This window comes from Vipera ursinii (genome assembly GCF_947247035.1).
Source record: "Vipera ursinii genome assembly, chromosome: 10".
NCBI classification, from domain to species: domain Eukaryota; kingdom Metazoa; phylum Chordata; class Lepidosauria; order Squamata; family Viperidae; genus Vipera; species Vipera ursinii.
This window is the reverse complement of record NC_139520.1, coordinates 2,295,527-2,315,048: the sequence shown is the minus strand read 5'-3', so window position 1 is coordinate 2,315,048 and position 19,522 is coordinate 2,295,527. Positions and strand designations below refer to the sequence as shown.

The 19,522-nt window shown below is 41.8% G+C and overlaps 1 protein-coding gene across 1 annotated transcript in view; it reads right to left on the bottom strand.

Moving 5' to 3' along the window:
• Positions 1–19,522, bottom strand: part of CES2 (carboxylesterase 2) — a gene marked incomplete at its 5' end in the record, with an annotated part of 52,559 nt that overhangs the window by 31,738 nt on the left and 1,299 nt on the right. Inside the window, 4 exons of the mRNA XM_083370351.1 lie at positions 733–886; positions 11,046–11,179; positions 11,845–11,974; positions 14,669–14,873. Coding sequence (XP_083226477.1) covers positions 733–886; positions 11,046–11,179; positions 11,845–11,974; positions 14,669–14,873 — 623 coding nt within the window. The remainder of the gene's footprint in view (positions 1–732; positions 887–11,045; positions 11,180–11,844; positions 11,975–14,668; positions 14,874–19,522) is intronic.

The window sequence follows — 19,522 nt, the reverse complement described above, 5'->3', positions numbered from 1 at the left end:
GGGTGTTATGTTGCAGGTGCTTGTCTGTTTCAATTCTGAAGTCCCAGAGCAGTTTAACTTTATCATTTTCTATGACTTTCTCTATTTTATGATCCCACCAGTTCTTGCTTACAGGCAAATGATATTTCTTGCAGATCTTCCAATGCATCATTGCTGCTACTTTGTCATGCTGCTGCTTGAAGTCAGTCTGTGCGATCTTCTTGCAGCAGCTTACCAGGTGGTCCACTGTTTCTTCAGCTTCTTTGCATAGGTGGCACTTACTGTCTGTTGCTGTCTTCTCAATTTTGACTTTGTATGCATTTGTCCTTAAGCCTTGGTCTTGTGCAGCCAGAATTAGTCCCTCAGTCTCTTTCTTCAACTTTCCTGCTCTTAGCCATTGCCAGGTCTTGTTATTATCTGCTTTCCCAGCTATTTTTTTAATGTACTGGCCATGTAGTGCTTTGTCTTCCCATGCCACTATTCTGTTCTTCATTTGGTCTTTCCTGTAGGCCAGTTTGGTCTCTCCAGTAGTCAGTAAGCCTTCCTGATATACTAATTTCAGTGCATCTTCATCATTGTCCTTTAGATGATATTATTATTATTATTATTATTATTATTATTATTATTATTATTATTATTATTATTATTATTAGCTTTCAAACTAATTATGAATGTCCATGGCCCAAAACAAGGGATGGGGTGGGACACACTCTGTCAAAGGTCTTTCAGCTGCTCATAACACCACATACCCACCTGAGCCCCTACGCTGAATCCTCCGGCAGACTCTCCAAATATGGTCACGCAGGAAGGGTCTCCTCCGAAAGCCTCGATATTTTCCTGAACCCATTGGAGGGCTGCTACTTGGTCCAGGAGTCCCCAGTTTCCAGGAGCTTCTTGGGAGCCAGTGCTGAAAGGAGAACAGCTCAGTGAAGCCAATCAAGAAAAGGATGGTGTTGAGATTGTTCTGGGTATTTCTCAACCAGTTATAATACTGAGGAAGAGTATTATAACACCTAGATGCAAATAAAGTCATTACTAAAAGCCAACATGGGTTTGTCAAAAACAGATTATGCCAGACAAATCTTACTGCATTCTTTGACCAAGTGACAAACTTAGTGGACCAGAGGAATGCTGTGGATATAATTTACTTGGACTTCAGTAAGGCATTTGATAAAGTAGATCACAACCTACTACTTTTTAAAAAAAACAACAATTTTTATTAGTTTTTCAATTTACAACCTATATATCTAGAAAGCATCATGGTACCTGGGTAGTCATCAATTGGATAACAAAGTTTTCAATACATAGTTCGGGTTACATTATCATAGCATCCATCTCTATTTCCCTCAACGTTCAATACAACATTTTAAAATAACAGATTACAAGAATAGCATGGTCAATTAAAAAGATTTTGTCAGTCCAATTTCAATGAAGTATATCTATATCGTGTTATTAGATTTTATCTAATTTTGATGTTAATTGTAGTATCCAAGTTTAACCTTTAACATCCCAAATAGTATTCAGAACCCAAAATTTCCTTATTTTATCACACCAAAGATTGTATCATCTAACATACACCCAATAATTAAATAGCTAACTTCTACCTAATAAACATTGTTTGTTTCATATCCTGATATATCACAAGTTATCAATCAGAGAGCCTATATTTATCAATCTACTTTTACTTCTACATAACCAAAATTTTAACATCAAAGATAGGATTCATAAGCCAATTTTCCATTATGTCAATATATAAATTTATAATATTTGGAATAAGCCTAATAAGTACTTAAACACATTTTAATACTATTTCACAAATATTTTCTATTTCAGATCCTACTATGGTAAGTCACTAATTACTAACAAAATGACCTATAATAGTTCTCTAGGAATTCATTTTTTTAAATCTAACTCTAGGTTTCTTTCTTTGCCAGTCGGGTTTCCAGACCAAGGGCTTTAAATTGCCAAGTAGGTCTTCCTTTGCTCGCATGCATATTATTTGCACCAGAAGAGGCCATCCAACCATCAGCGATATTCAAAGGTTGAACCATTTATAGTTATTATATTGTTGCCATGTTAATTCCATTCTCTGTATTTGCTCTGACATCTCTGTCTGCAGTTCGGTCTGGATTCTTCTTCCATCTAGGTTGATCTGTTTTAAGGAGAAAATCTTATCCAGTATTGTAGTTAGTAGTTGATTGTCTAGGCATTCCACAGGTTGTCTTAGTTGATCTTCAGCATCCTCTATGTTGGCATCATTATCTTGCCTGTAGTGTACTTCTGAAGTCATAGACTTTTTAGAAAGGGTCAAAAGTTGAGTATTAAGTTTTTCCCTAGTTTGTTGTTGATCTTTAGGATTGTCTGTCATAGTAGTAGTTCTTGTATTTTAATAATTGTAGCTTCTTTGAGTAAAGTCAGGTTTTGGATAATAGTTTTTTCAGTACTTTGTTGTTGTTGCTTATATTCCTCTATCTCAATAGTAGTATCTTCCAAGTTTGTTATATTCTGAAGTGTAAATTCTTTAGTTGCAGTCTGGGTTTCAGTTTGTAAATTAAAGTTGGCATGTAAATTATTTAATCTGGAGATAGACATCTCAGTGACTCTATAGATTGTTTCAAATATAAGATTATATAGTCAAGCGAGGTTTGTGGCTGATCCTTCTCCATTTTGTTGTAATTATAAATAGTCCTTAGTGGAGGCTATTTTTCAAACAAAAATCAGTAAGTGTCCACCTCCACAAGTCTAAGCCAAATTCATACCCAGCTGTTTCAGGTTTTTATCTTAATGCCAAGGTCAGTCCAAAGTGTAAGCAAGCTTGTTTGCCAATGGTATTCACTTGCTGTAACAGATTTTTCTTTTTGTCTCCTTTTTTAGATTGATAGATAGAGTAGTCCCTTTCTATTAATATAGGAATTTTGGGCCAAAGGTAGAAAGGCAGTAAGTCCAATTAATCAGTATCATGTAGTTCAAGGCTTTTTCTTTTCTCTCCCAATGTAGACAAAGGCTGATATTAAGGAGGGTGGGGGAAAAAATCCCTTTCCTCTCTCCTCACAAGGGGAAACAAATTTGGAAAGCTTTGACAGGAAGAGTAGACAATTAGGAAAAGAAGAAGGCAATTCTCACCCAGTTTTCAAGGGCTTTCAAGTGCTTTGTTGTGATTTTGGCTTTGGCAGGAGACAGCTAAACGATGGGCCATGGGAGTGGCTGATCCTTTCTTCTTCGGTTCGGAGAGTAGCTCCAAGCCGACAGGAGGGCCACCGCCCTTCTACTGCCAACTGGAGAGACCTCTCCCCCATCCAGGGCAACTTTAGACCCCTTTACAGGGGGCCCCCAATGAAGAAATCCAGGCGACGCGAGGAACAATTCCCTCATACGTCTGGCTGCACCGGGATCCGGAACCGAAAGCCACACAACCTACTACTTGATAAGATAGAAAAATGTGGGTTAGACAGCATCACCACCAGATGGATTCATAGCTGACTGACCGGCCGTACTTAGCATGTAGTCCTCAATGGAACTGCATCTACATGGAGGGAAGTGAGCGGTGGGGTGCCCCAGGGCTCTGTTCTGGGCCCAGTGCTCTTCAACATCTTCATCAACGATTTGGACGAGGGGATATATGGGGAATTCATCAAATTTGCAGACGACACCAAGCTGGCAGGAATAGCCAACACTCCAGAAGACAGGCTTAAGATACTGGAGGATCTTGACAGACTTGAACATTGGGCACTATCTAACAAAATAAAATTCAATGGTGAAAAAAGTAAGGTTCTACATTTAGGCAAAAAACCCCCAAACATACAGGTATAGTAGGTGGTTCGTTGCTCAATAGTAGTAACTGTGAGAGGGATCTTGGAGTCCTAGTGGACAATCACTTAAATATGAGCCAGCAGTGTGCTGCAGCTGCCAAAAAAGCCAACACAAGCTAGGCTGCATTAACAGAGGGATAGAATCAAGACCACATGGAGTGTTAATTCCACTTTACAATGCCTTGGTAAGGCAACACATGGAATACTGCGTCAGGTTTTGGTCACCACGATTTAAAAAAGATGTTGAGACTCTAGAAAGAGTACAGAGAAGAGCAACAAAAATGATTAGGGGACTGGAAGCTAAAACATATAAGGAACGGTTACTGGAATTGGGTATTTCTAGTTTAATGAAGAGAAGGACGAGGGGTGACAGGATAGCAGCGTTCCAATATCTCAGGGGCTGCCCCAAAGAAGAGGGAGTCAAACTGTTCTCCAAAGCACCTGAAAGCAGGACAAGAAGGAACAGATGGAAACTAGTCAAGGAGAGAAGCAATCTAGAACTAAGGAGAAACTTTCGTTAGAACCAGTGGAACGGCTTGCCTCTAGAAGCTGTGAATGCTCCAACACTGGAAGTTTTTAAGAAGAGACTGGACAGCCATTTGTCTGTAATGGTATAGGGTTTCCTGCCTGAGCAGGGGGTTGAACTAGATGACCTCCAAGGTCCCTTCCAACTTTATTATCTTTATTGATTTAATCTTCAATTTGATTCACTGGGACTGGTAAAAATGTAACAGTTGAAGTCCTAACCAAGGGCCTAAAAGCTGATAATGCCTGAGTATATAGACAGTTCTGAGAAAGCAGTTTTGTTTTTCCCCCCAAGTCCAGATATTCAGGTCTGATAAGTTCAAAATTCCCATGGATCTAGGCAGCCCTTTCGGTAGTGCTCCAAGGGCTCCTATTACTATTGGCACAACCATTGATTTCTTCCTCCACAATCGCTCATTTCAATTTGCAAATCACAATATTTTCTTATTTTTTCCAGCTGTTTCTCTTCAATTTGTGTATCAAACAGTATTGCAATGTCAATGAATCAGATGACACCATCATCATCATTACTATCGTTTCTGGTTGAAGAATGAAGAGGAGCAATGTCAGCCTGCATCTTCGCTTGCTTGCCAGCTTGCAGCCACCTGCCATGGAAAAGGGGGTGGATGCGCATCAGGTTGCCCCACCTGAGCCAGGGTTTCATGCACTTTGAGGTTCTCGAAAGCCCCCCACATGAATTTTATGGCTTGTTTCATCATCCAGTCTGCCCGGTCGCTCTCTCCACACTCATCTCTTTCTTCCTCCAGCCCTTCTAGCTCGGCTCTCTCTCCGTGTCGGCAGCTGCCTCTTACTCCTCTTTTCTCCCAACCCCTAGGGACCATCGGAGGCTTGGTGGGTCATCCTCCTCCAGCCACCCGGACAGATGCAGTCCTCCTGGAGGAGGTCTTATATATGCCCCTCCCCAGGTTTCAATATCTTCCTGGTTGCTCCCTTGAGTCAACATCATATACATGGTCCTCATGGTAGAGATGGAATCCTCTAATGTCAGACCTGCCCCAGTTTGTTTTCTCAGGAAAGTAGGACTCGTGACTTCATTTAACTGAAGCAAAGGAACTTTTACTGAAAGAAACTGGTTGCAATAAAGTTAGGCGGAATTTGGTGTTCCCGTGCAAAATACAAAGCTATTTTTTCCAATTCCCAATCCCTCTCCCTACGGCCAGTCCTCCCCCCATCAGCTAATGTGGTGCCATATGATGTTTTGAGAAACTGAGGTGTGAAACTGCTAACATTCCATTCTTAGGGCAAACGGCCTTGAAGATCCTGGTACAAGCCAGTCTGGTGATCTGGTCTTCTTCCATTGCCATTCTCCACCCACCCACCTCCCTATTTCCCACCATTTGATACACAGGTATGGATTGCCCCAAATGCCTCCCCGCTTCCCCTTTAATGGCAGGAGCCCAGGTAGGCGCTAGGCTGACAATGGAGATCCTGACACTCAGATGAAGACCATCACCCTAGTGTGGTGGTTGGTAGCCACATATGCCCAGGAGTTCCAAGAGTTGACATGCTGGCTAGCCACATGGCCTGAAGACATCCTGATCAACTGCTTCAAAGGTGGCCTCAACGACATCTACCACACCTGTATTTTGGATGGGGCTCCATGCACTCTACAACACTGGTATGTGTTGGCAGATGAGGGAGAGATCAAGCTTACCTGGGACCAACACTCCCCTCCTACATGTAAAGAAGCCCCAAGGTCATCAAACAGTAACTTTGGACCTAGACCAAGGTCCACAGTATACTTCAAGCAAGGGAGAGGCACCAAGCTGTGAAATGCCGATCCAAGCTTAACCTCAAAGCCGCAACAACTCCAGGGCAGAAGGCAGAGAAGCCAGCTCTGAGGATCTGAAAGACATTGCTGAAAGATGTGGAGGTCATAGAATTTGCCCCTCCTGGCTCTGAAGGGCTGGGAGCTCTGACCAACTTGGGTGAGAGTGAAAGCGACTATGAAAATGACCCCTGGGTAAGTCAATCCCCATAACCATTCCTGTGGAACTAGTGGTGCCATTCTGAGGGACCCATGGGAAGATGCTGAGTCTTCGTAGAAGGGTGGGATATAAATGGAATAAAAATAAAAATAAATAAATGCTAGCTTTATTGGACTTGGGCTGCATTAGGTGTGTGGTTAGCCCTGAAAAGCTGGGGCTGAGACTCTAACGTTGAAGGTGTCCATAGAACTGCCAGCTGGATGGGACCGTAGCTGTGGTAGAGTAGCTCATTTATAACTGAGCCAGTGAAGATGAGAATGGGAAGGCAAAAAGAGACCCTGAGTTTCATAATGGCACCAGAGATGGAAGAACCCCACCTATTTAAACTGTCTTGGCTCCAGAAATAGAACCCTTATATGAATTGGAGGAAAGGGCTTTTAAAGATTCAGCATAAAGTGGCCAAAAAAGAGGAAAAGATTCTGAAGCCCAGGGACAGGAAAGTCAAAGAGAGTTGGGGGCAGCAGAGCATAAGCACCCAAAAAGCGAGCCCAGGATGCTGAAAGAGTACTGGGATCTACAGGATGTGTTTAGTGTGAAAGGCTCTGACACGCTCCCGCACCATTGCCCCACAGACTGTAGGTTTGAAATCTTTCCCAGGGCTAAACTCCAAAAAACTAAACTTTATTTGATGACTCCACGTGAGCTAGAACTTAATGCTTTCACAGACAAAAACCTAAAACATGGATTTATTCAACTGGGGAAGCCGCGAGGCCTTGTTCTGAGTAAAGAAAGATGGCACTTTTCGTCTGTACACTGACTATAGAGGCCTAAATGCGGTGTGCACAGAAAATGTCTCCCACTACCTCTGCTGAAGGATATGTTGGCACATTTAGCCAAAGGCAAAATCTTCACTAAGTTAGACTTGCAGGAGGCTTACTACTGAATTCAAATCAAGGAGGGCGACCAATGGGAAACCTTCTGGGATGTTTCCAATTCTGGGAGCTCCCTTTTCGTCTGCAGGGGGCCCAAATGGTGTTCATGCAACTGATCAATGAGGTGCTGCATGATTATTTATACAGAGGAAAGTTGGTGTATTTGGATGACATATTAATAATATATATTGAAACTATGGAGGAGCATGTGAAATTGGTCCTAAAAAGCTCCAAGCCACCGATCTGTACGCAAAACTTTCTAAATGTGAATTTCACCAAGATACTGCATATCAAATGAAGGGGTGGAAATGGACCTAGAAAAGATGAAGGCAGTACTCAAGTGGGCCCCTCCCTGCACTAGGAAGCAGTTGCAGAGCTTCCTAGGCTTTGCCAATTTTTACCAGCAATTCATCCACTCATTTGCAAGGATCGCATTGCTGATCACCAGCATTTAAAAAACTAAACATGAGAGCAAACCAAAGCTGAGTCAGCCACTTAAGTGGACCATGGAGTGCCCGGCAGCGTTAGAAAAACTCAAATGGCTGTTTGCTGCGGAGCCTGTGCTGAAGCACCCTGACTCAGCTGCTCCATTTGTGATTCAGGCAGACGCGAGTGACATAGCCGTGGGGGCTGTGTTATTGCAAAAGAAGCCAGAGCTTGCTACAACCATGCGCATACACCTCTAAGGAGGCAAATGCAGTGCAGTGGGCTCTGCATACTTGGAGGTACTTCCTAGAAGGGGCAAAAACCCCGTTCAAAATGTGGACTGACCATAAGAATCTGGAATCCCTGAAAACTCCATACAAGTTATCACCTAAACAAGCTCATTGGGCTCAATACTTTAATCAGTTCAATTTTAGCCTGTGCTATAGTCTAGGAGGAAAAAACTTTATTGTTGCTTCAATACAATAGTATTAAGGCTGAAGTGGTTTGGCCAGTCATCCTCTCATAGCAGCCAGCAGCCCCAGTAACTACTAGGGCCCAAAGGAAGAGAGAGCCTGACATTCCAACTGAACTGTGTGAGAAGCTTAAAGAAGCAATTAAGCTTGATGAATGCCTTGCTGCCCATAAGAGTGACTGCACCACGTGTGATGTAGTGGCTTGGGATGGAGCCAAACTGTATGTACCCTGAAGCTTGAGAAGCACTGTTTTAAAAGGTGTTCATGACTCTAAGTCAACAGGACACTTTGGATTTGTAAAAACCCTCTACTTGGTTAAGAGACAGTTTTGGTGACCCTCTTTGAAAAAAGACATTGAAAGCTATGTGGCCAGCTGTCCAGTCTGTGCTCTAGCAAAGAGACCACCTGGGAAGCCTATGGGGCTTTTGCAGACTGTGGCCAGCCCCCAGGCATAGTGGAAAGAAATATCTATGGACTTTATTGTAGAACTATCTGAAAGTGGGAGGAACACTGTTATTTGGGTTATTACTGATCTTTTTTCAAAATAGGTGCATTTTGTTTCTTGAACCCAAATTCCCTCTCCAGAAATGTTAGCTAAACTTTTCATGCAACTTATGTATAGGTTGCACAGTGTCCCTGAAAATATTATTTCAGATAGAGGAGTGCAGTTCACATCACAATTTTGGCAGGAATTATTTGAAGCTGTTAGGAACCGCCCAGGGCTTGGGTTCCTCCCATCATCCCCAAACTAATGGGGCATGTGAGAGGACTAATTTGGTCTTGGAACAGTACTTCAGGTGTTACATTAATTACCAACAGGACAATTGGCTGACCTTTTGCCTTTTGCAGAGATTGCATATAACAATTCTGTGCATAGTAGTACAGGGTTCACCCCTTGGTCAGAACTTTGTAGCTATGCCACAGCTGCCTCAAGACAAACCTCAAATACCCTCCTTAATGGAATGGATAGCACAATTCCAAAACACTTGGCCCGTAAGGCACTGGAAGATACATGTCAGGCACATAAGAAACAAGCCAACAAAAAATGTGCGAAGCCAAAGATTTTAAAGTGGGTGATACAGTTACCTCTCCACAAAATATTTACAGTCCACCCAAGAGTCAAAGAAGCTGGGTCCTAAATATGTGGGCCTATTTCCCATTGTTAATTAACCCAGTCACTATACAAATGGAGTTGCCTAAGAATCTTAAACATATTTACCCTGTGTTTCACTGCAGTTTATTGAAACCTGAAACTGTGTCACCTCTTCGCCCTACATTTGACACCCCACCTATACCCATTTTAACTGAAGGAGAGCAGCATTTTGAAATCAATAAAGTTCTGGATTTGAGGAAACACAGAGGGACGATCCAATACCTCATTGTGTGGAAACACTTTCCCCCTTTGCAATCCTAAACATGTCTGGACACCTAAACTCCTTCAGACCTTTCACAGAAAATACTGTGACAAATCCTGAATGAATCAATGTTTTTCTTTGGAGATGTGTAGCTTTGTTTTACCTGTGTATCTTTTGTTTTCTTGTTCTATGGCTAAAGCTTCTGTTATGGGAGGGCCGAATGTCAGCCTGCATCTTTGCTTGGCGGTGTGCGTGTGTGTGATGGGTACTTGGGGAGGGAAGCATGCAGGAGGAGACAGTGGAAATTTTTCATGAAACTTTGCAACTGCCCACCTGGATGTTATCATCTTCAAGGCCAATTCTCCTAGCTTCGGTATGCAGAAAGGAGAGACAGTGCACCTGAATCAGAGACTTCCCCAAAACATCTGCCAATGACTGAACTCTGGTTGCCTAGCTACAAGTGGGGTGGATTCTAGGGAGAGTTTCAATTTGATGCTTCGCACGTTTTTGCTTCGGATAGCAATAGCAATAGCACTTAGACTTATATACCGCTTCATAGTGCTTTACAGCCCTCTCTAATTGGTTTACAGAGTCAGCGTTTTGCCCCCAACAATCTGGATCCTCATTTCACTGACCTCAGAAGGATGGAAGGCTTGAGCCAGTGAGATTTGAACTGCCAAACTGCTGACAGCCATATCTTGGCTAACTTAACTGTATTCACTTCTTTCCTAGTAAAAGTACCTTTTTTCTAATTCTATGGAGCCAAGAGGTTATTTTTTCCCCTAGGAATTGGGTAGAGATGCCCCTGACAAGCACCTTTTCTAACATATTTTGTTAAAAGGCATGAACTATTCTGAGCAGTAAAAAAGCACAGGCTTTTCAATAAAATATGTTAATTGAAAAAGACACTGCCAGAAATTCTGAATGTTGGGGAAGCTTTTCTACAGAAATATAGTGAATGCCTTCAGAACAAAGCTGTCTTTCCTTTTTCTTATCTTGTTTCTAAATGTAGTCCTCATTCTATCATTCTGCTTTCCCTTCTGAACATGGATTCCCGACTGTTAGATTCTCTATTTCCTCCTCACACTTTTCTGTTCACAAAGCTCCTCTATGAAAACCACTCCTGGTGTTCGTTCTTTTAATTTTCACAGTTTTTTTATTTACATAGATTTATGCTCTTCATGATCAGGATGACTTAAATAAAAATGACTAAAATATTAGAGACCACAAAATCATTCATGCAGTAAATTTCATATAGGAAAACCACAGTGGTATAAAAATACATCAAAATAAAACAGGTAAACGGGGTATGCAAATGTTCCAAGTTCCAAATAGCTATTTTCCAAGCTCTAAACAACCACTCTGCTTTCAGCAATTTTTAAGAAAGTTCCCAGGCGCCAATCTTTCAGTTTTTCTGAAAACTGTCTTTGTTATAAGTAGATTAATGATGGAAAGCTTTAGAGCTACGTCTACAAGCTTTATTCTGCAGGCATTTGCAAACTACAAAAGTCAGCTCAGCTGTCTGTGCCTGCGTGGAGGAAAGGGGATAACTGGATGCAGTTTGGAATGTTTTCTTAGGTCTTACAACTTATTTTACCTGAAGAATCCAAGAATCCCCAGCCGATACTGAACCACGACCACCACCACATTTCCATAAGCAGACAAGGCTGATCCGTCGTACAATGAAGCCCCGCCAACAACCAGGCCACCTCCAGGAAGCCAAACCATCACCTAGAAAATAGATTGGAAAATTGACCATTGCTGAAGCTATTGATTTGGCAAAATTTTAATTGTTTCATCTCTGTGCCAACATTTAATTGGTTAATTAATCTGTGACTATGTAGGACACACTGGGAAGAAGCTAACCACCACACTGTGGTCAGGAGACCCGAACTCATTGGTAGCCTCAAACTGCAATGAACAAGGACACACATTCAATTTTGCAGCTACTAAAATTGTTGGTCGAGCAGGCACAAAAATGGCTGGGAAGTGACTGAAGGGAAGTGACTGAAGCCTGGGAAACAGACCCCTCATCAGTCAACAGGCTGATTTACTACCAGCCTATCAAGTACTTAAAAGGCCAGGGCTGGGTAGCACAAGTAAAGGACAGCTAATGACTTAAAAGCCTCCATCATCACAGCCCACTCAACATCTAAATAGCCACTTACAACAGGCCCTGTGTACAATAGTGCACACAGAACAGCACACACACTGCTAGAAAGAAGTTCCCTGAGGATAGGCTCCAGCACGAATCCAAAGCTTGGAAGACTAAACCTCTGGTCCTGGTGACCAACCCAGATTGGATCTTCCTATTTAGTCGGGGTTAGATGCCTCAGGGAATGTGTGGCATGCAAGAAAAACTAAGTAAAAGACAAAGGAAACTGAATTTTACCTACAGGCAATTTAGCCTCCATGTCTGGGGTGAAAATGTTCAGGTAGAGGCAATCTTCAGATACCATCAGGTTGGGCAGCGTTACATTCATGATCTTCTTTAAAACATCCACCCATCCCAGGTCTTGCAGGCACCTTGAGAATACACAATACAGAAATGTGCCTGTCGGCATCAGGAGCGCTTTGGGGTCTCAAGGGTTAACTTGGGCAATTGCCACCCTCCCCCCAGCATCACTTCTGAAGGGAGAATATTCAGCCACTTTGCTAGCAAGAAGCAGGCATCTCTACAGGGGGGGTGTTGTCTTGACAATACAATCCCTGTCTCTCCCACCATTCACCTAGGCCAGGGGTCGGCAACCTTGGCTCTTTTATGACTCGCGGACTTCAACTCCCAGAATTCCCGAGCCAGCTATGCTGGCTCGGGAATTCTGGGAGTTGAAGTCCGCGAGTCATAAAAGAGCCAAGGTTGCCGACCCCTGACCTAGGCTCTGGTGCTACTTCCAGTGACTGAACTGGAAAAGCTGGTTTTGGATGGCAGCCCCTACCCCAGCCAGGCAATTACTCAACTTCATAGCTCAGCCATTCTTTCCATCCATTTAAACAAGGCTTGGCTTTTATTGAGAGAGACCATTCCAGCCCCACCCAGCCCTATTTTGAGATGCACAGGAATGCATTTATATGCAAAAGAGCAGAGGCCACTGCCTGCCTGGATGGTGATCCACCGATACCGCAATACATCTCTTGTAAGGTATGTTGTGAAGGGCACAACATCTCTAGAAGACTTGGCTGGCTTTCTTGGGAACCAGTAGAACGAGAGTAGCTACTATACACTTCTTTTTATATGTTGTCATCACAGTCATTTTTCCATTCAGTTTGCAATATTTGAAATACACCATGTTTTTTCCCCCCACCCGCTCCCTCCAATTTCCTTAACACTTGTCCGGCATGGATTAACTTTGATAGAATTGTCAAAAGAGACTGACTTGGTATTCCACCCTCTTTCCCCACTTGCACAGGAGGAGCTTGCCTTTTGCTGCCATTGTGAATTAAAGATCAGGTCGTGCATAAGATTGTTTCCTAAGACTTCTCGCCATTGGCATCCAGCCAGGCACATCTCTCTTCTTGGGTAGACTCATGATGTCCATCTCATCCCACCCACCCCTGGAGCAGTTTAAAGTTATCCTTCATGGTCCCAGGGAGGAAGTCACATTTTTCTGCCCAAAGCAGCAATTTAGTGTGATGCAATTTGATGCAGTTTTACTGGATCAAAGGCTGGTGGATTGCACTTGAACATGTCAATGACAAGGAACCAGTACACAAAGCTTCCTCCAGGCCCTTATTTTTGAAAGTTTACTGCAGCCAATGATTATTTTTAAACAAGGTGGTTGGGAAAAAATCTCAGCTTAGTTGCTTTATTGTGTTCAGAGTTTTACACTGTGGTGATCAAAACTGCATCGTTTTTCCCATGTGGAGCTGTGGATGCCTCCTTGTGAGACCAAATCGGGCTGGAATGTCCAGCCTTTTGAATTTTAGCCATGTTCCTGTGACAGAATTCACCTCCCTAGTTTTTTTTCCCCCTTGCTAACAAAAGTTAAATTTTATCAGAGGGAATATGAACTGCATTGGTGTACATAATGTACGTATAAAATATATGCAACTGCATTGGATGTATGCATACAAATTATTTATTAAACAGAGTTTAAACGGAAAAAAAACTGCATCCAGTTTTGGTCACCAGAATATAAAAATGGTATTGAGACTTTGGAAAGAGAGCAGAGAAGAGCAACTAAGATGATTAAGGACCTAGAGACTAAAACATATGAAAAACAGTTGCAAGATTTGGGTTTGGTTAGTCTAGAGAAAAGGACTGGTGGGGGTGGGACATGATAGCAGTATTCCAGTATTTGAGGGGCTGCCACAAAGAGGAGGGGGTCAACCTATTGGATTAGATGACCTCTAAGGTCCGTTCTAACTCTATCGTTCTGTTATTCTCCAAAGCACCAGAAGGCAGGACAAGAAGCAATGGATGGAAACTAATCAAGGAGAGAAGCAACCTAGGAGAATTTTCCTGACAGTGAGAACAATTAATGGCTTCCCTCCAAAAGTTGTAGCTGCTCCATCACTGGAGGATTTTAAGAAGAGATTGGACAGCCACTTGTTTGGAATGGTATAGGGTCTCTGGCTTGTGGAGGGGTTGGACCAGAAGACCTCCAAGGTCCCTTCCAACTCTGTTATTCTGCTATTCTGGTGATCAATTGAAACATTTTTATAAACAGATATTTTTGAAATGTGTACAGCTGTTCTGTTTTTCCATTGTTTCAACTCCAGATGCTCCAGGGGTTAGGGTTAGAGCCCAGGGAAGTTGAAGGACAAATACAGGGATGGACTTCATCCTTCAACAGTGGCATCCTCTCTCCATCCTTGGAGGAGACACTGAATTACAAGTTTTCCCCTTGTTTTTCATTAAACATAAGGGAAAAAACTTGAAGAAAAAATAAAAGTAAACTATGAGTGAATAATGAAGAGTAACGGAGATTGTATCTTTCCCATATCTCATTGTAAATAGTTGTAAATAACTTAATGTATTCTGTTGTTGGAAAGATTAAGAATCACTGCTTAAAACTGAGAGAAACATCTAGGACCACAGGATTGCCACCATTATGTGCATCAGATACCCCTGATATGCCAACTGGGCTCAGCACATTCCTGATAACTTAAATTAATTTAAAGCGTTATGTTAAAATACGAAAATGCAGTGCAATCTATCTGAGGTACAGATTGAGCAGTTCTGATTAATTTCATCATTCAACCATTGAAGGAAGACCTTACAGTGGGGGGTGGGATGTGGAGTCTCTCACATGGCTCCAGGGTTCAGCTGGTTGTGGTGGGGAGAATCTCAGGGATCCAGTTGGGGGTTTAGCAAATGGGATCCCAAGAAAGCTCTTCACAAGCTGGTCCATGCCCTCCACGACAGCCAGTTTGCCTCTCAGATGTCCATACTTGGTAATTACCTCCGGGTGGTCCTGTCTTTCACCTAAAAATTCAAGCCCAGATATAAGGACAAGAAGCATTAAATACGTATAAATGGATGACCTTCCTAGTTCCTTCTATGTTTTAATTTGCTCAGCAATAAGCTGAACTGCAAGATCAGAGTGACTTCCTCACTTAGCATCATTTTACTACAGCTATTGCAACAAGGCCATCTTCCTCTAGCCTTCTTTTCCTCAAAATTGGAGAAAGATGGTGGCCAGGGGCTGCCCTTCGTGTGGGGACAGACTGGGAGATGAGGTGTAGATGCAAGCCAGCAAGGCAGAGGGGGACAACCACTTCCTCCAGGATGGCTTTTTGCTGTTGGGGTTTCTTAGTTTTTAAATGTGTGACATCTCTTCCATGGCTTAATTTTTGAAACATCTGAAGGAGGGCAAGAACCAACGGATGGAAGCTAATCAAGGAGAGAACCGACTAAGAACTAAGAAGAAATTTCCTAACAGTGAGAACAATTAATCAGTGAATCATTCTAGGTGTATAAGGGCCCATTTGGGGACCTGTGTATCAGCCTCAAACTGTACTTCATTTCTTTATTCACACATAGCTATAGTTCCCACAGCTGGAGTGATGCCTCTATTAGGCCCTCCAGAAGCTGAACGAGATTTGCTGAAAAGATGAGCATATTTTTCTGGGAGATAAATTGCTGCAGCAGCTGTAATCTCTGCTTAGGTCCCCCATTGCCGACACTGCAATAAAACTATCTACAGACAACTCCTATTTCTCTAGAGCCACTGGAGGAGATGTTTTGGGGTTTGGGGGAATCTGCCCTGTAATTATGCTGTTGAGAGTTCATTATGCCTGGCTGAAAATAAATCCTTCTTCAACCTGGGTGAAGGTAATCCATGCACACAGCTTGGATTATCCAGGTTGCTAAGTTTTTTCACTGTTAGAGTTCTGCTGTTAGCCTGTAGTAACTTCAATCTGGTGTTCCAGATGATTCAGATTCCAAAGGACACTTTCTTTGTGTCTGGTAAAACCAGAAGCCAGAAGCCAGGCTATGATGAGCCTAGAGCCCTGAATCTTCAATTTACCGTAAATATCCATGGGGAAGGAGACTGTCCTTCAGAATTAGCAGAACAGGCCATTAGGGAAGAAGGTCATCTTCAACCAATATGTCATGCCCAACCACCATGTCTATTTCAGGCATTCTTGTCTTAAACCTAATTTTGGAATAGTCCCTTGGGGCTATAGGTATGGATCGTAAACCTATTGTTTGCATAGACACAGAGCATTTTTCTTTATTTATAAGTCTTGCTTGTGCTCTGTATAAAATTTGGACAAGGGTTTTAGCCTTGAATAAATTTTGGGCCACAACTTTTGCCACACAAAATTAAGTAACTTAGTATCATTTTCTTCAATAACTAAATGAACAAGTCTAATGGTTTTTTTTTACTCATTTGTTTAATTGGGTTCCTTTAGTTTTTGAACTTGTGTGGAGAATAGATCCCATTTTAGGTCATTTTTATGGAGAAATAGTGAAAATTCAAAACGGTTCACTTTTAAGTGTTCCTGTATTGGGATTCCTATTGCCAATTCCCAATCTTTGGGGTTGGAAATGCTGCATTAGATTCTGCCCTGAGCAGGAGCTTCACTAGATGACCTTCTACTCATCTTCTCACCAACCTGGATCAAATGTGGAATGTAGCCTCACCCACTCCCGTTATAGGATGGCTGACTGGAATCCTCGCTCAACTGGCTGCTCTCTATTGGTTGGAGCCATAAATACTATCAGAATTCTAGATTTCCTTTATTGTATAAATTTGTCTTGGCAAGTGCCAGGATCTGGAGGCCAACATTGCACCCTGTGTTGAGTAACGCAGAACTTTGTGGTCATCTGGGCATTCTGCATTGATGCATTTAATGGCAAACCATCACGGCACTTAGGTCCCAGCCTGACCTGCTGGTACCACTTTCTTTCCTATTTTTCCTTGTGCACTTTGATAAGAATCTCCTCCTTTTCCCTTTCACTACATCTGGGAAGCACAGAGAGGTCCCAGGCTGGGTGCTTGGCTCGGTTTTGGCATGAACAGCCGTCAGAGGAGGAAGCAATACAGGAAGAAAGGGGGGAGAGATCCGGTCTAGTAGCCATCTTGGCTGGTGGCCGAGAAATGGCTCCAAGCAGACTCAGAAGGCCTGTTTGCTCCCCCCAAGCTGTGAGATAGCTATTCTTGTTGTCTGAGCTGCCTGATATAGTGAGGCCCTCACTAAAGTCTGGCTGTGCAGATGTCACAGGAGATTGTGTTTCCCTCTTAGTATTACCAGACTAAATCTCTTTTAAAAAAACACAAGTTTTATTGGTTTTTCAGTTAAAATCTATGTATTTAGAAAGCATCATGGTGACTGGGTAATCAGAGATTCAGTAAAGTGTTTTCAGTACATAATTCAGGTTACATTATCAAAACATCCTTCTTAATTTCCCTTAACATTTCATACAACCAGTTTAAACTTAATAAATTTCTAGAAATAGCATGGTCAGTTAAAAAAAATTGTCAATTCAATTTCACTGAAATATATCTATGTCCTGTTATTAAATTTTACCTAATTTTGATTTTAGTTATATTTAAATTTAGCCTTTAACATCCCAAATAATATTCACAACCCAAATTTCTTTTATTTCATTACAGCAAAAACTATAGCATCTAACATGTACACAGTGGCTGAGTAGCTATGTTCTACCTAATATTGTCTGTTTCACATCCTAATACATCACACGTTACTGACAGGACCACAGCCTATGTTCATCAATCTACAACTATTTATACACAACCAGATTCTGTTTTAAATTTTAGCTAATTCTTAATTCTTAAACAGAATAATCAAACATCTTTTAACATCAAACGTGGGATCTGTAAACCAAATTTCTATTATGTCAGTGCACAAATTATAATGTCTAAGATAAGCCTAATAGATACATAAACACATTCTAGTTCTATCTCATAAACATTTTCTATTTTAGATCCTGATAGATCACTGATTACTAAAAGGATAGCCTTTTAAATCTAACTCTGGCTTTCTTTTTTTGCCAATCAGGTTTTCAGACCAAGGCCTTTGAATTGCCAGATAGGTCTCCCTTCGCTCCAATACATATTATTTGAATCGAAGGAGGCCATCTAGCCATCAGTGATCCACAAAAACCAAACCATTTGTAATCATTATGTTGTTGCCCTGTTAGTTCTAGTCTCTGTATTTGCTCTAAAAACTTTATCTTCAGTTCGGTCTGGATTCCTCTTCCATCTGGGTTCATCTGCTTTAAGTAGAGAGTCTTATCCAGTTTTGTAATTAGTGCTTAGCTATCCAGGCTTTCAGGAAACTGTCTTTGTTCTTCTTCCACATCCTCTATGTTAGCACCACTATCTTGCACATAGTATACTTCTAAAGTTATAGGCTCTTTTGATGGAATCAAAAGTTGAGTATTAAGTTTTCCCATAGTTTGTTGTTGGTCCTTAAGGTTATTTGCCATAGTGATATTTCCTTGTACTTTTAGAGTTGTCGATTCTTTGGATAGAGTCAATTTTTTTGTATTAGTTTTTTTCAATATCTTGTTGTACCTTGTGTTTCTCTGTTTCAGTAGTAATTTGTTCCAGTTTTGTTATATTCTGAGTTGTAAATTCTTTAGTTGAAGTCTGGGTTACAGCTTGTAAATTGGAGTTGGCACCTAAATTTTCCAGCCTAGAGATAAACATCTCAGAAACTTTATGGATTATTTCTAATATGAGCTTATAATCAAGTGAGGTTTGTGGCTGATCAGTCTCCATTTTGAAGTAGTGGTAAATAGTCCTTAGTGGAGGCTAATTTTTAAACAAAACTCAGTAAATGTTCACCTCCACAAGCCTTGAGTTCACCTCCAGCTGTTTCAGGTTTTTATCTTTAGCTAATAATGTCAAGGGCAGTTCCAAAATAAACAGGTTTATTTGCCAAAAAGGCCACAAGATGTCCCCAGCATACTTAAAATCTTTTTCAGACAGAGTAAATTTATCAGTTTTGAGTACTTTTAAGTAACTTTTAAGTAGTTCTTTTCTCTCTTTTCTCCCTTTTTTTAATCAAATAGACAAAATAGCCAGTTTCTGTAAGGATAGGAGTTTTGGGTCACCAAAAATAGAAAGGAAGTAAGTTGAATTAAATAGTATTATTCTGTTCAAGGTTTCCTTTTTTCTCCCGGCGTGATCAAAAGCTGTCCTTAAGGAGGGTGGGGGGAAAAAAGCTCCCTTCCCTCTCTCCTCGCTGGGGGAAGCAAATTCAAGGAGCTTTTGGCAGGAAAAAGTAGACAATTAGGAAAGGAAGAAGGCAGTTTTCAAGTGCTTTCAAATGCTTTGTTGTAATTTTGGCTTCGGCAGGAAACAGCTGAAACAATGGGCCATGGGAGTGGCCGATCCTTTCTCATCAGTTTGGAGAGTTGCTCCAAGATGATGGGAGGGCCACCGCCCTTCTACCGCCAACTGGAGAGACCTCTCCCCCACTCGTCACCCCTCTAGGGCGACTTTCGACCCCTTTACAGGGGTACCTCAATGAAGAAATCCAGACGACGTGGGGAGCATTCCCTCATCCCGTGCCAAAAACCAGAACCGGAAGCCCAGACTAAATATAGCGAAAGCACCAAAGCCACTTCTAGTGACAGGTCCACCATGTATGCAGCCT